General features: G+C 38.1%; 1 protein-coding gene across 3 annotated transcripts in view; it reads left to right on the forward strand.

Annotated features, from left to right (window-relative positions):
- Positions 1 to 12,944, forward strand: part of BBS4 (Bardet-Biedl syndrome 4) — a 50,224-nt gene that overhangs the window by 31,187 nt on the left and 6,093 nt on the right. For all 3 annotated transcript variants that reach the window (XM_079122822.1, XM_079122820.1, XM_079122821.1), the window contains exons 7-12: positions 3,354 to 3,407; positions 6,824 to 6,951; positions 9,304 to 9,358; positions 10,158 to 10,226; positions 11,397 to 11,549; positions 11,643 to 11,814. In XM_079122822.1, the coding sequence (XP_078978948.1) occupies positions 3,354 to 3,407; positions 6,824 to 6,951; positions 9,304 to 9,358; positions 10,158 to 10,226; positions 11,397 to 11,549; positions 11,643 to 11,814 (631 nt within the window). The remainder of the gene's footprint in view (positions 1 to 3,353; positions 3,408 to 6,823; positions 6,952 to 9,303; positions 9,359 to 10,157; positions 10,227 to 11,396; positions 11,550 to 11,642; positions 11,815 to 12,944) is intronic.

Genomic DNA, 12,944 nt, shown 5'->3' on the forward strand with positions numbered 1-12,944 from the left:
AACCCTGGCTTTTCTGTGGGTCAGGAAAGTTTTCTTTGAGTAATTCTCCATTGCTTTTATATCTTAGGGAATGTGTCTAATTACAACAGAAAATTGCAGTAAATATTGGCTTTACACCTTAAGGGGTTATTTTTTTTTCCTTCATGAAATTAAAATTCAGGTAAATAGTTGCGGCATTGATTTGGTGGTCCTAGAATGTCAAGGTTGAGACATTTTTCAGTATTTGATGATACATCTTTATGAGAGAAGGGCTAGATCGATTAGCACAGAGAAAATACATGGGTTTCTCTGAAGTTCTAATGTCACTATTATTTTTTATGTGTGTTCACTTTGCCAGTCACTTTTCTTCAGTAGGTATGAAGATTGAGTTGAATCTTTTTTGTTCTTTTTTTTTTTTTTTTTTTTTTTTTTAGTTGTTTGAATCTTTATCCCATAGAATATTTTATAGTTAAAGACAAAAGTGAAGCTACAAGGAAAGAAAAAATCCAGCTAGGGTTGTAGCTCATTTGTTGGTACTGGGTTCAATTCCCCAGCACCAATAAATACACTTTAAAAATTCATGTACTTTTTCATGAATTTTTTCATCAAATTAATGTCTATTATGTACCAGACACTAAGCTATAATCTGGAAATGCAGAGATACTGTTTCTGATTCACTTGGGTAATCATTCCATTGGCATCAGTAGAAGTGTTCATTTCCCAAACAGCCACATACTCTCTACTATGCTTTATAAGTGTCTTAGGAAGCCCTCTAACCCAGCTTTCTTGGACTTAGCAGGGTATTTCGTATCTGGCTGCAACAGGGGACTAATAATTCTGCCTGACATTATTTTATTTGACTTTTGGAGCAATTCTTTAAAGTAGGAAGAATTTCTACCATTAACAAGTGTGGAAGCTGAGACTGGGAGATGATGACTTGCCCAGGGGCACGCAGGGAGGAAGAGACAGAACCAGAGTTAGAACTCAGCCTAGAATCTAGGATTGCTCACTGTAATGCTGTGATCTTTCCTCTATACCATCTGAATTTGCAGATGTCTACAGGATTCACTCACCTCATAAAATAAAAGACAGAATTTGATTCTGATTTGTTTTGTTTTCCTTTCCAAATTTCCTTTGCTCTTAGTTTGTTTAAGGCATATAGCTGCTTCCCTCTCAAATAATATCTAGGGCAAATGATTTAAAAAGTTGGGAGTTAGTTAACCTTCAGGACATGTAAAGGAGAAGAAAGGCTATATTCTCCCCCGCTCTGTCTCCAAGTATACATTTCTATAGCATGATGAAGTGAAAAGTACACACATTTTGGAGGCAGGCTGGAAGTCAAGTCCTAGTGTTTTGACATGTGAACGTGATTAATGAGTTAAGAAAATAATTTTTTAAAATGTGAAACATTAAGCCAGGTGTGGTGGTCCATGCCTGCAATCCCAGTGACTCAGGGGGCTGAGACAGGAGGATTATGAGTTCAGAGCCAGCAATTCAGTGAGACCCTGTCTCTAAAAAAATATGAAAAAGAACTGGGGATGTGTCTCAGTGGTTACACACCATTGGTTCAATCCCTGGTACAAAAAAAGAAAAAAAAAAAGACATTTATGAGGCAGTGGGAAAATTTGAGCATAATTGAACATATGATATAGAGCAGTTTTGGGTGTGTTAGAGGTAATATAAATGAGTATGAATTGGATGGTTGTCCATATTTATCTATGATTAAACTTCTTAACCTCTGTCAGCTTCAGTTTTCTGTTTTTTTAATTTTTTTTTTTAGTTATTGATGGACCTTTATTTTATTCATTTATTTATATGTGGTGCTGAGAATCGAACCCAGTGACGCACACATGCTAGGCAAGTGCTCTACCACTGAGCCACAACCCCAGCCCCAATTTTCTTTTCCGTAGAATTGGGAAGATTATACCTATGTTGCAGATTTGTTGGAAGAATTTAAATAATGTATGCAAAAACTTCTGGCATTGAGCTCACTGTATAATAGGTACTTAATCAGCGATTGATGTTTTGTTATTTTAGGAGACTTGGAAAACTTTAAACTAGTTGTTGTCTCTGGCTCCTATGGTCCATGTTCCTTGGATAGGGACACAGCCCCACTACTAACAGGTAGTTCCTTATAATGTTTCCCAAGAGTACTTTCTTCATCTTTTCTTTCTCTAAAGCTATTTTAAATAGAGGAAAGTTCATTATAAAGTTATCTGAGAGATTCCACAACACTTAAGGTCAGGGGTACAAGTTGGCTTGCAGTGAACTAGAACTAGAAAGTTGTCAGCAACCAAGGTAGTTACTCTGCATTTTTGCTTCATCTTTTCTTCCTGTAGTCAGAGGTTGGTAAACTTTTTGTAAAGGGCCAATTAGCTAGGCATGATAGTGCATACCTGTAATCCCAGCTAACTGGAGGCTAAGGGAGGAGAATCTCAAGTTCAAGAATAAACTGGGCAATTTAGCAAGACACCATATCACAATAAAATTTTTTAAAAGGGCTAGGGGTGAAGCTCAGTGGTAAGTGCTTGCTTAGCGTGTGCAAAGCCCTGGGTTCAATCTTTAGTTACTGGGGAAATGGGGGGCAGTGTTTAGTAAATATTTTAAGCTTTGCAGCTTAATACAGATTCTGTTGCAGCTACTTAGCTCTGCAGTTCTAGTACAAAAGAGCCATACAAAAACAAGGGACTGTGGCTGTGCTCCAGTAAAACTTTATTTATAGAAGAGGGCAGGGAATGATTTGGCGCATGGGCCATAGTTTTCTGACCTGCTTTGGATTTCTGCAGATTGACTCCAATTACATACATTTTATCATAGTGACCTCCAGATGGAGCTCCCAAGTCCACATCACCCTGTGAATGTAGTGCTTGCAAATAGCTAGATCTCTGTTCTAATTCTAGATTCCTAGGAAGAGGATTCTGATTGACTCAGGTACCCAGAGATGGACAGATAGGGTTTCCTTAAGGGTGGAGCTGTGTGGCTAGCAGCCCTCTCAGCTGTGAATAGTCTCTTCTAAGAAAAGGACACAAAGGATGTGGGTAGTGGGCAGCTTTTAGAGAAAAATGGAAGGAAAATGTGCTGGGTATGTATCTCCAAGGAACCATGAAGGTACAAGAAGATCCTATTTATTCTGCTTTTCTCTCTTATTATCTGTAATTTAAAAATATATATTAAGGAACTAATTTGTAGAATTTCATATATTGATTATGAATTCTACTGAAAAAAAACAAAAACAAAAACAAAAACAAAAAACAAAAAACTGGCGCACATTTCAGTTTACACTTTGCTCAGCAATAACACTCTTGATGCCTGCTTTTCAGTCTAACACTTACTATGAATTACACCTAAGCCTTTTTTCTTTCTTTTGTGTGTAGGAAATCTGCCATAACCTAGGAGTTTGCTACATTTATCTGAAGCAGTTCAACAAGGTAATTTATAGAAGGGACGATGGTGGTTGACTGGGGATTTCATTGAGGATGTGATTGTGTTGCATAGGTGCCATTGCTCATTTTGTAGTCTCTCTAGTGCTTAAAGAGGTTTAGGAATGAAAATTAAAAGCACTTTATAGGGTCTGGGGTTGTTGTGGCTTAGTGGTAGAATGCTCATCTGTCATGTGTGAGGCACTGGGTTCAATCCTTAGCACCACATAAAAATAAATAAATAAAATAAAGGTATTAAAAATTTTTAAAACACCTTATACATTTATTCCCATTTTAATGCTTATCACCATTATTCATCTTTTCCCCGTGCTTTTGACAAGAAAATGAAAATTTTGGAAATATTATGAATGACAGTCTAATTTTCTCCCCTCTTCTTTCTACCCCTAGTTTAATTTTTCAGTAGAAACAAATGTTCAATAAAATAGATATAAAAAAGCAAACCTTTAAGTCTTAAAGGTATAATCATTATATGAGCTCTCTTATGCTCTCATAGCAACTGATTTTAGTTTTTAAAAGGTGATTGAAAATGAATTTAAAATTATAAGTGGATCTGATTTCTAATAATTTTAAGTTTTAATTTTCAGTTTTTTTCATGTTGGGAACTTGTGTTTCTTTTTTTTATCACTAATAGAAATCATTTATTTTCACTTTACATCAGTTGCTGAGGTTCTCAAGATAATGTACACATCATTCAAAATTTTCATAATATAATAATTATACTTGCTGCTAGGCTGTATTTAATGTAATACATTGTAAAAACATGTTATATCACAAAGTTACTTTTTAAGTATTTTGATAACTTTCTTTCAAAATAACTGGTTTATTTGCAATCATATGCATTTTATTTATTTACAGATATCATCTGAAAAGTAGACCATGGGCTTCAGACAGTCCAACAGTTCCACAGCACACAAACCGGTGCTGGGGATTAAACCCAGGGCCTTGTGCTCGCGAGGCAAGCACTCTATCAACTGAGCTATCTCCCCAGCCCCAAGACCTTTTCTAAGATATAGATCCTTCATTTGCTTTATTATTGTGTCATAATGAGAAGAATTAAAAGTTTGCAGTTTTTTACTTGCCATAAAGCAAATTATAAAAAGATGGACATTCTAATTTATTTAACTCTTAAAAATTTTTCAAAATGTGATCTGCAACCTCATACAGACAAATTATGGTAAAAAAATTATAATGCTCACATGCGCAGGTAACTATAAAAATGAATCAAGACCATGAAATGTCTTATAGAAAAACTAAGTGTTTACATGTCTTAAGGAAATTGATCACAAACAAAGTACTATTTACCATTTCTTTTTTGGAAAAAAAAAATTTATTTAATGATTGACTGGTAGCAGGCATCTCTGCTTTCTCAGTTTAACTCGTCTCTCACAAACTGTTTCAATGTAGATTTTATTTTATCCATGTCAAATGTAGACGCTGGCGTCTTTTCATTCCCATCTTCTCCATATTCTTTATTTTCAAACATGTATGCAGTCATTCACAATGTTCAGTAGTATTTCTTGATTATGATCAATGCATTTCCGAACATTGTCCAAGTGAAGAATAAACTGAGGAAGTAGTTTCTGTTGATTATCTGGAAGTGATCGAAACTCTGTTCAGTTCAATTGCTCATGCATACTGGTGCTGTAGCAGCGCAAGGCATTAATGATCTTCCAGAAGTGCTGGCGCTCCAGTCTCTTCTCCTCCTCTTCCCAGCTTTGCGCGGCTGCGGCAGCTGAAACTTTGGCTGAGCCCAAACGCCAGAGAACTTTACTCCCACCTCCTAGAGGCGGGTGGAGCAGGTCGCCACTGTCACTGCATCGCTGCCACGGCCCTTGGCCTGGCTCATTAGCGCCTCACTGCGACTGACTGTGTGGTGGAGGCTGCTGGACGCCTGCCGCTGCAGAACTATCCCCATCTCGAAGTGCACTTTGCCCGCAAGGCCCTCAAGGCCTCCATCCGCGCTGGGCTTGGCCAGGTCTTTAGGACTCCGAGAACTTGTATTTCATTGTGATTAAGCTCTAGGCTCTAAGGATTGCATGTATCAGAGCACTTTGAACTTACCTTTCTACTGAGAAAGAAATGTATACGTATTAATTGAGTAATAGACGAAATTATTGAGAGCCCTGAAAGTTAGTGATAGTGGGATTGGGTAGAATGTCCTTCATAAAGTTCCCACTTAGTAGCCATGAAGTTTTCTTCTCCAGTGCCATCAAGACTGAGACTCTAAGTTGGTTGATACCCATTTGATAATGTTCATTTGTATCAGTTTGTAAACTAGTATAACTTGATCTATCCCTAAAGAATGTGAAAATCTCCACATTAACAGTCCTTCTCCTGTGAGATAGATATTAAACAAAATATATAAATGAAAAATACATATTTTGTGGGCCCCTTAGGTTTTCTGGATGGATCTACAGTTTCGTATGCTTGATTAGATTTTTTTCTGGAGAGTATTGTGAGTAGGTACATTTCTATTTACAGGATTATTCTGAGCCAGGGGAGAGGTGGAATTGGTCTTTAGTTGGAACCGTACTGATAAAAAGGAGAATTATATTTAGATTTTACTGTAAAGCTAACAAGCTAAGCAAATACAATACCTGGCATTTATATAAACACTTGTTGAAACAGTGAGTCACTGGACAAACTTCTTTTGTCCATCTACTAAGACGTAAACTCCTCCAGAAAAAGGAGGTCTTAATTGTTTGCTGTTAACTCTAATATACCTAGCCCCTAGAACAGCAGGTACTCCATGAATACTTGAGTGAATAAGTGAGAACAAGCCATTCATTCATTTATTTATCATTACATTGGTGGGGAAAATGAGGCTCACTCTGGGGAAGGTTGTATAAATCAGTAGTGATGCAGCTAGGGTAGAGTTTGATATGGTATTCTACACTGTCCTGTGATGACCCCCGATACCCTGAATGAGGGATTGAACCCAGGGGCCTTTACTCACTGAGCCACATCCCTAGCCCTTCTCATTTTTATTTTGAGATAGGGTCTCACTGAGTTACTTAGGGCATCACTAAATTGCTTAGGCTGACCTGGAACTTGCAATCCTCCCTCAGCCTCCCAAATTGCTGGGGTTACAGGAGTGCGCCACCACAACCAGCTGATGTCTCTTTTGACATGGATATGAATGCCAAGCAGAAAAAATTCAGAAAGGTTAATTATCTTGTAAGAACTCTTCCAGGTGACTCCAGAGGCAGACAGCCCATGTAGCTAGCTGTCCTGTCAGCAAGGAAAGCTTTGTTACATTTTGGTCTTTGGGTGATGTGGGCTATTTGCTGTAACATAATATTCCTACATTTGTTCAGCAGGAGCTGTCTTTACATTTACCATAGAAAGCCATTGTTCTTCCTGTGGTAGTGATTTTGTTATCTTTACTGCATCAAATTTGTTAGGCACAAGACCAGCTGCACAATGCCCTTCAACTTAACAGGCATGATCTGACTTACACAATGCTGGGGAAGATTCACTTGCTGGAGGGAGACTTGGACAAAGCCATAGAAATCTACAAGAAAGCTGTGGAGTAAGTGTATCCATTACCTTTAGCAATGAGAAACTTAAAAAAAAAAAAAATGAAGATGAACTCCCAAGCCTAAGAGAAAATATATGTGACTGATTACTACTTGTATGGGTTAGAGTAAAATGTAAGCTTAGGTTAAAAGCTGCCAATGAATGACTTCATTCAAGTAGACTGTTTCATCCTCGCTGCTAAAGATGGCTGCTCTAGGTAAGCTGGTAGCTTTGTTCACAAAGCCAACCTGGGATCTAGGTTCCTTCCATATTAGGCCAACATTCCTTCACCTACATGGTTGAAACTGAGTTACTGAAATACAACATCTATGTTTCAGTCTATGGTGAAGGGAAGTGGTACTGGAAGCTAAATATGGAATAAGCATCTGGTAGTGAGTTTTAAGTGACCCACAAATTGCACACATTGTTTCTGCTCACATTCCATGGTTCAAAATTAGTCAGGAAGCAAAACATAACTGCAAGGAAAGTGGGCTGACATATACTCAGCAAGATTTTGGGGTCAGCTGCCAATCTGCCATTCTTTTTTTATACTTAATAATAGGTCGATATATCCAGAGTTATTATTAGGGACAAAAATCTCTTAGCTCAGTAAAAAAATATCTATGCTTATTAGCTTGAAACTAGTATCTTGTTTTGTTTTAGTACTTGGGATTGAACCCAGGGCCTTGCACATGCTAGGTATGTGCTCTATCACTGACCTATATACCCTCAGCCCCACTATCTTGTTTTTCAGGAACATCACTAGGTAGTCTAAACTGGTGATAACAGAACTAAATGGTTTTCCCATGTTAGTATTCCAGGTGTCTTCTCTAGGGACATAAATTGTCTTTTCTGTATAGGTTCTTGTTTTAGTAGGATAGCTATAACGAAATGCTTTAAGTATCTCATTTGTTTGGTCACTAAAATGTCTGGTCTATGGTTCAAGGCCTATTATTCCTGATAATTAGATTCTGAACTAAACTAAGATATCTATTATAGCAATTACCATGATAGTAATTTGGGGATTGTATCAACCACAACACTGCTTTCTGAATTTTTTTCAACCACATTTTCTGTCTAAAAAGACCGAAAAATTCCTCAATAAGCTTCAAGAGAGACTTTTGTTGTTAAGAAGCTAAGTTTATGTGGGCAAGTAGGAAGGAGCTGTGTAACCATGTTCAGTACCCTGTGGTGATGGGGGCAACCCTGACTCCTGACCCTTGCTTCATAGAAGTTAGGTGTTTGAAATAGTGCACATAAATCCCCATAGGGACGTTCTAGTGACTACTCAAGGATTTAAGTCACTAAATTTTCCAAGGGAGAAAAGGGAACAGCTGAGCATTTGGAGTTTCACTGAGAAGGTGGACACCATTCTTTATGACCCATAGCTTTGAAGAGAGTAGTCATGTTGCGTGGGGAAGTGGCTGCTGCTGGAATCATAGAAGTTACTCATGTGGCTTGGGGAGGGAAATGAAAATGAATGTTATTATGGCAGAAAATGAAAGGCAAGTTCTCAATTGAACTGAGAAAACTTGGTTTAGCCGGCTCAGGCATCCCCTGGCTGGAGCTTTGACTCATCTGGTTCTGGGCTTCTTACTTGTGACCAGCACCCTGTCTCATTTCTTTGAAGGAAGAAACAGTGTCCTTGCCCTTTGGTATTGTGACTGTTGAAACTGGTGATTCTGTAGTGAGATAGTCTTAACTTGGTGTTGCTTTGGTTTTTGAGCAAAGACATACCAGTGAGGGATTGAGAAGGCAGATGATATTTTACTTAAGCCAATATTTACTCCCAAGGGCCAGTGGCTAATTCTTTCCTAGGGCTGGTATATGTCTTCTTTCTTTTGTTTACCTTGGCTGTATAGTATGGCATTTTGTTTAATTTTGAAAGTACAACATTAGGGGTCTTGGAATCCTAAATTAACACAGAAAATTACACTGCCTGCCATCCTGAGCACAGTGAAAACAAGAAATCCCACAAGAGGAGACTGGCTTTAAACTATGTGTGTTCCAGACTGACTTGATTTTCTAAACTTTGTTCTTTAATTGTATCGATGTAATCAAGAAAGTCACACAAAACATTCCATACGTCTTTATTTGTTTATTTGTACTGGGGATCATAGGATGCTGGCCCTAAGAAAAGCGTCTGGATTCTAAGGCCCATTTCTTTCTTGCTCAGCAGTTTTCCCTATAGCCAGGGTTCAAATGACCTACTTTGAAAGAAATTACCAAATTACCTTCAGAAATTTCCATGTGAAGGAGGCTCAACAAAATGTTTCAAGTGTTACCCAACAATAAGTGGCTGTGCCTGCATCAGTCATTGTCTCTTATAACTGTTTGTTTCTCTCTGAGTATTTCTGTGTTGCAGGTTCTCACCAGAAAACACAGAACTTCTTACAACTTTAGGGTTGCTGTACTTACAGGTAATGAAAATTCCACTCATTCATGCACTGATGCTAGTTTAGAAATGCTTTGGGGTTTGTGTATATAGTGTCTTCTCTGCATTTTGATATTAGCACATTTTACCAGTAGTCACATGGAACACAAGAATCTTGCTTTCTGTATGTGATATTTTTTGCTAAAGGAATTACCTTTCTTCATTAAAATCAATCAATTTTATTTCTGCCTTAGTGCAATTATAATTTTTATATAATAGGAAAGAAGATATATGAGAAACAGCTATCTGGTCTTGGAGGCTATTATTTTGGCCTCTGGGCAGAAACTGTGATCAAGTTAGCAAGGCATAGGGTAAAGGCTCTTTTTGTTGCTCCTTCTTCCCAGCCAGGCTCCTATAGGAAAGAGAGAAGGCAAAGGCAAAGCACACTTTGTCTAGAATAAACTCTTCACTTCGGTAACCTTTATGTCTATTTCATTTTTCTTCAAGAGGAACCAGGAGCTTAACTCTGGGTCTCCATGGGCTTTGGCTTATGAGGCTGGCCCCAGGGGACATGAAGCTAACTAGCTCATTTCCTGCCCAGAGGCATTAATGTGGAATAGCATGAGTGTAGCAGAAATGGTTTCTGGCAAATAGATACTTTGATCCTATCTGGGGACAAATCAACAGAATTTTTTATAAACCACAAATATGGGGATTTTGGATTTTCTTTCTTTCTTTGGTATGTACAACTCTTTTTTTCTCTTTGTCAAGAAAACTTACCAATGATTGGATGTTTTTGTTCAGGGTGTGATTGATCTCAGTTCTCTGATTTGCTTTTTTCCAAGCTCGGTGTTTACCAGAAGGCATTTGAACATCTTGGAAATGCACTGACTTATGACCCTACCAACTACAAGGTATTATAGGCTGTGAAACCCCAGAGCCTTCATATAGGTATTCCCATTGGCTCCTGGAAGTGGTCTGACTCTGGAAAACAAGGGATAGCTTCCTCACTGAATACCTGAGAAATTCACTTTCTTTTTTTTTGGTGGTGCTGAGGATCAGACCTAGGGCCTCAAACATGCTAGGAAGCTCACACCACACACCCAGCCCAAGAAATAAATGTTTTTAAAGAAAAATTATAAATAGGGCTGTACCATGAGGGTCACTTGAAACCATGTGATTCAAGAACAGCCTAGGCAACATAGTGGGACTCTAGAGATCTTAAAAAAAAAAAAAAAAAAAAAAAAAAAGAAGGAAAAAGCATACATATGTATAAATAAAAGGCAACTTTTTTTAAAAATCGAAATTATTGTGAAGGGTGGGCACTGTGCTTCTGAAATAGCACATTTGTTCTAATGGTTCTGCAACTTCTGCATAAAGCAAAATCAGTGTTGTTATAGCTTATGTGTTATCTGGGAAATTGATAAAGCTGCCACAGGTAGTAGCAAAAATAACTATGGTAAATGACTTCTGGATTACTAATGATTTGAGATTACAACTTCTGTTCAGATATGATGCTGGGGTTGAGAAGGAAGATCTCAAGTGGATGAATATCATTGAGGGAGATGCAGCAAGATAGGGTTATTGATCAACACAAACTCAGTCCTGATTTAGAAAGTCATATTAGCCTGACACTGTTGGCTCTCCTCCTTTACACCTTTCCATGGAGGAATGAAAGGACTGAACTGATGAAGCCTAAAGTTGACTTACCCTCTGTTGTATGGCAGAAGGAGCTGGATCTTAAGTAGTGTCTGGAGCACTTTGTGTACCAAATAAGGGCTATAGAGAACAGAATAAAAGCAGTATTTACTGAAATACTGACTTCCCTGGATAGAAGTAGGAAACATGAGCTGGTTAAAGCCAGAAACATTTCATTCTTTTCTTTTTGGGTACAGTGCCAAAGAGAGTCACAGTGTCAGGAGCATTTGTTACAGTAGCTTGGCATTATTTATGTTTCTGGGAGAAGTTTTTTAGTCTTATCTGTGCTGATAGACCTGCTGAGTTATCTACCCTTAGGAGGCTACTTCATTGCCATAGCCTTTGGGAATGACAGAATACTAACTTTCCACATGCCATGTTTTTAGGCCATCTTGGCAGCAGGCAGCATGATGCAGACCCATGGGGACTTTGATGTTGCTCTCACGAAATACAGAGTTGTAGCTTGTGCTGTTCCAGAAAGCCCTCCACTCTGGAATAATATTGGAATGTGTTTCTTTGGCAAGAAGAAATATGTGGCAGTGAGTGTCCCTTCACATTGTCTTCATTCATGTGGTTATTGGGTCTGCTGAGCTTGCTCCACCCTCTCATTGAGTGCCTTCTCTCCTCTGCAGGCTATCAGCTGCCTGAAAAGAGCCAACTACTTGGCACCCTTTGATTGGAAGATCCTGTATAATTTGGGCCTTGTCCATTTGACCATGCAGCAGTATGCATCAGCTTTCCATTTCCTCAGTGCAGCCATCAACTTCCAGCCAAAGATGGGGGAGCTCTACATGCTCTTGGCTGGTAGGAGACATTTATATGGAAACCCCTTCTTTTGGTGTATAATGAGGGAAAAATGAACTGGAATCATAAATCAGTGGCTAAATGTCCCATAGAAGAAAGGAAAGACAATGTAATGAATCTGACTTGACATATATAAATCTCACAATTGGGTACATTCACAAGAAATTAATTCAAAAAAATAACTATGGGTAAATGGCAGAAAGATCAATAGAGTGGCTGGTTGCAGGGAGGGGAGAGGAAGGAAAGGCCCAGGGACTGAATTAGAACAATATATATTCCTTGCTTTTATAATTATGTCAAAATGGATTCTGTTGTCACGTATAACTAAAACGAACCAATAAAGTACAAAAAAACATTCCTTTGGAGATTCTCTAGGAATTTGAATTACTGACTTAAAACCTGAAGAAATATGAAAAAGATGAAAAAGTATGGATTGCTTCTAACCTGGGGGAGTTTCATTCAGATGAACAGATTCAGTCTAGATCATTCCTAATTCATCTCTTAACCATGTTTTTCCTCTTGGCTTGACAATGCCTTTTTTTCAGTACTGGGGATTGAACCCAGAACCTCTCACATGCTAGGCATTCACTCTACCACTGAGTTATATCCTCAGCCCTCATTTTAATATATACTCTTTCCAACTAAATTCCAGATATTGAGCATTAAGAACCTGGGCATTAGGTGGGGTTATGACACCTAACTATACTTACTAGGATAGACATTTAGTGAATATAAACTGTTGATTTTGTTATGGTTATGTAATATAATGGGTCTATTATTATTATTATTGTAGCCGGGTGTGATGGTACAAACCTATAATTGAGAGGCTGAGGCAGGCGAATCACAAGTTGGAGGCCAGCCTGGGAAACTTAGTGAGACCTTGTCTCAAAGTTAAAAGGATTGAGGATGTAGCTCAGTAGTAGAGCACCCTGGGTTCAATCCCCAATGCCCCTCCCCAAATTGTTTCTATAATATAATTCATCCCTGGTAGTTCCCAAACTAGAGCATATTTATAGAGTGTGGTTCCATTTGTAAAACTCCATTTATGCATACAAATAACAAAATTGATTCCAAATAAGTTAAAATTAACTGAACATTTTAAAGTTATATAAAATCATTGGAAAGTATTA

This window comes from Sciurus vulgaris (assembly GCF_902686455.1).
Source record: "Sciurus vulgaris genome assembly, chromosome: 2".
Lineage (NCBI taxonomy): Eukaryota > Metazoa > Chordata > Mammalia > Rodentia > Sciuridae > Sciurus > Sciurus vulgaris.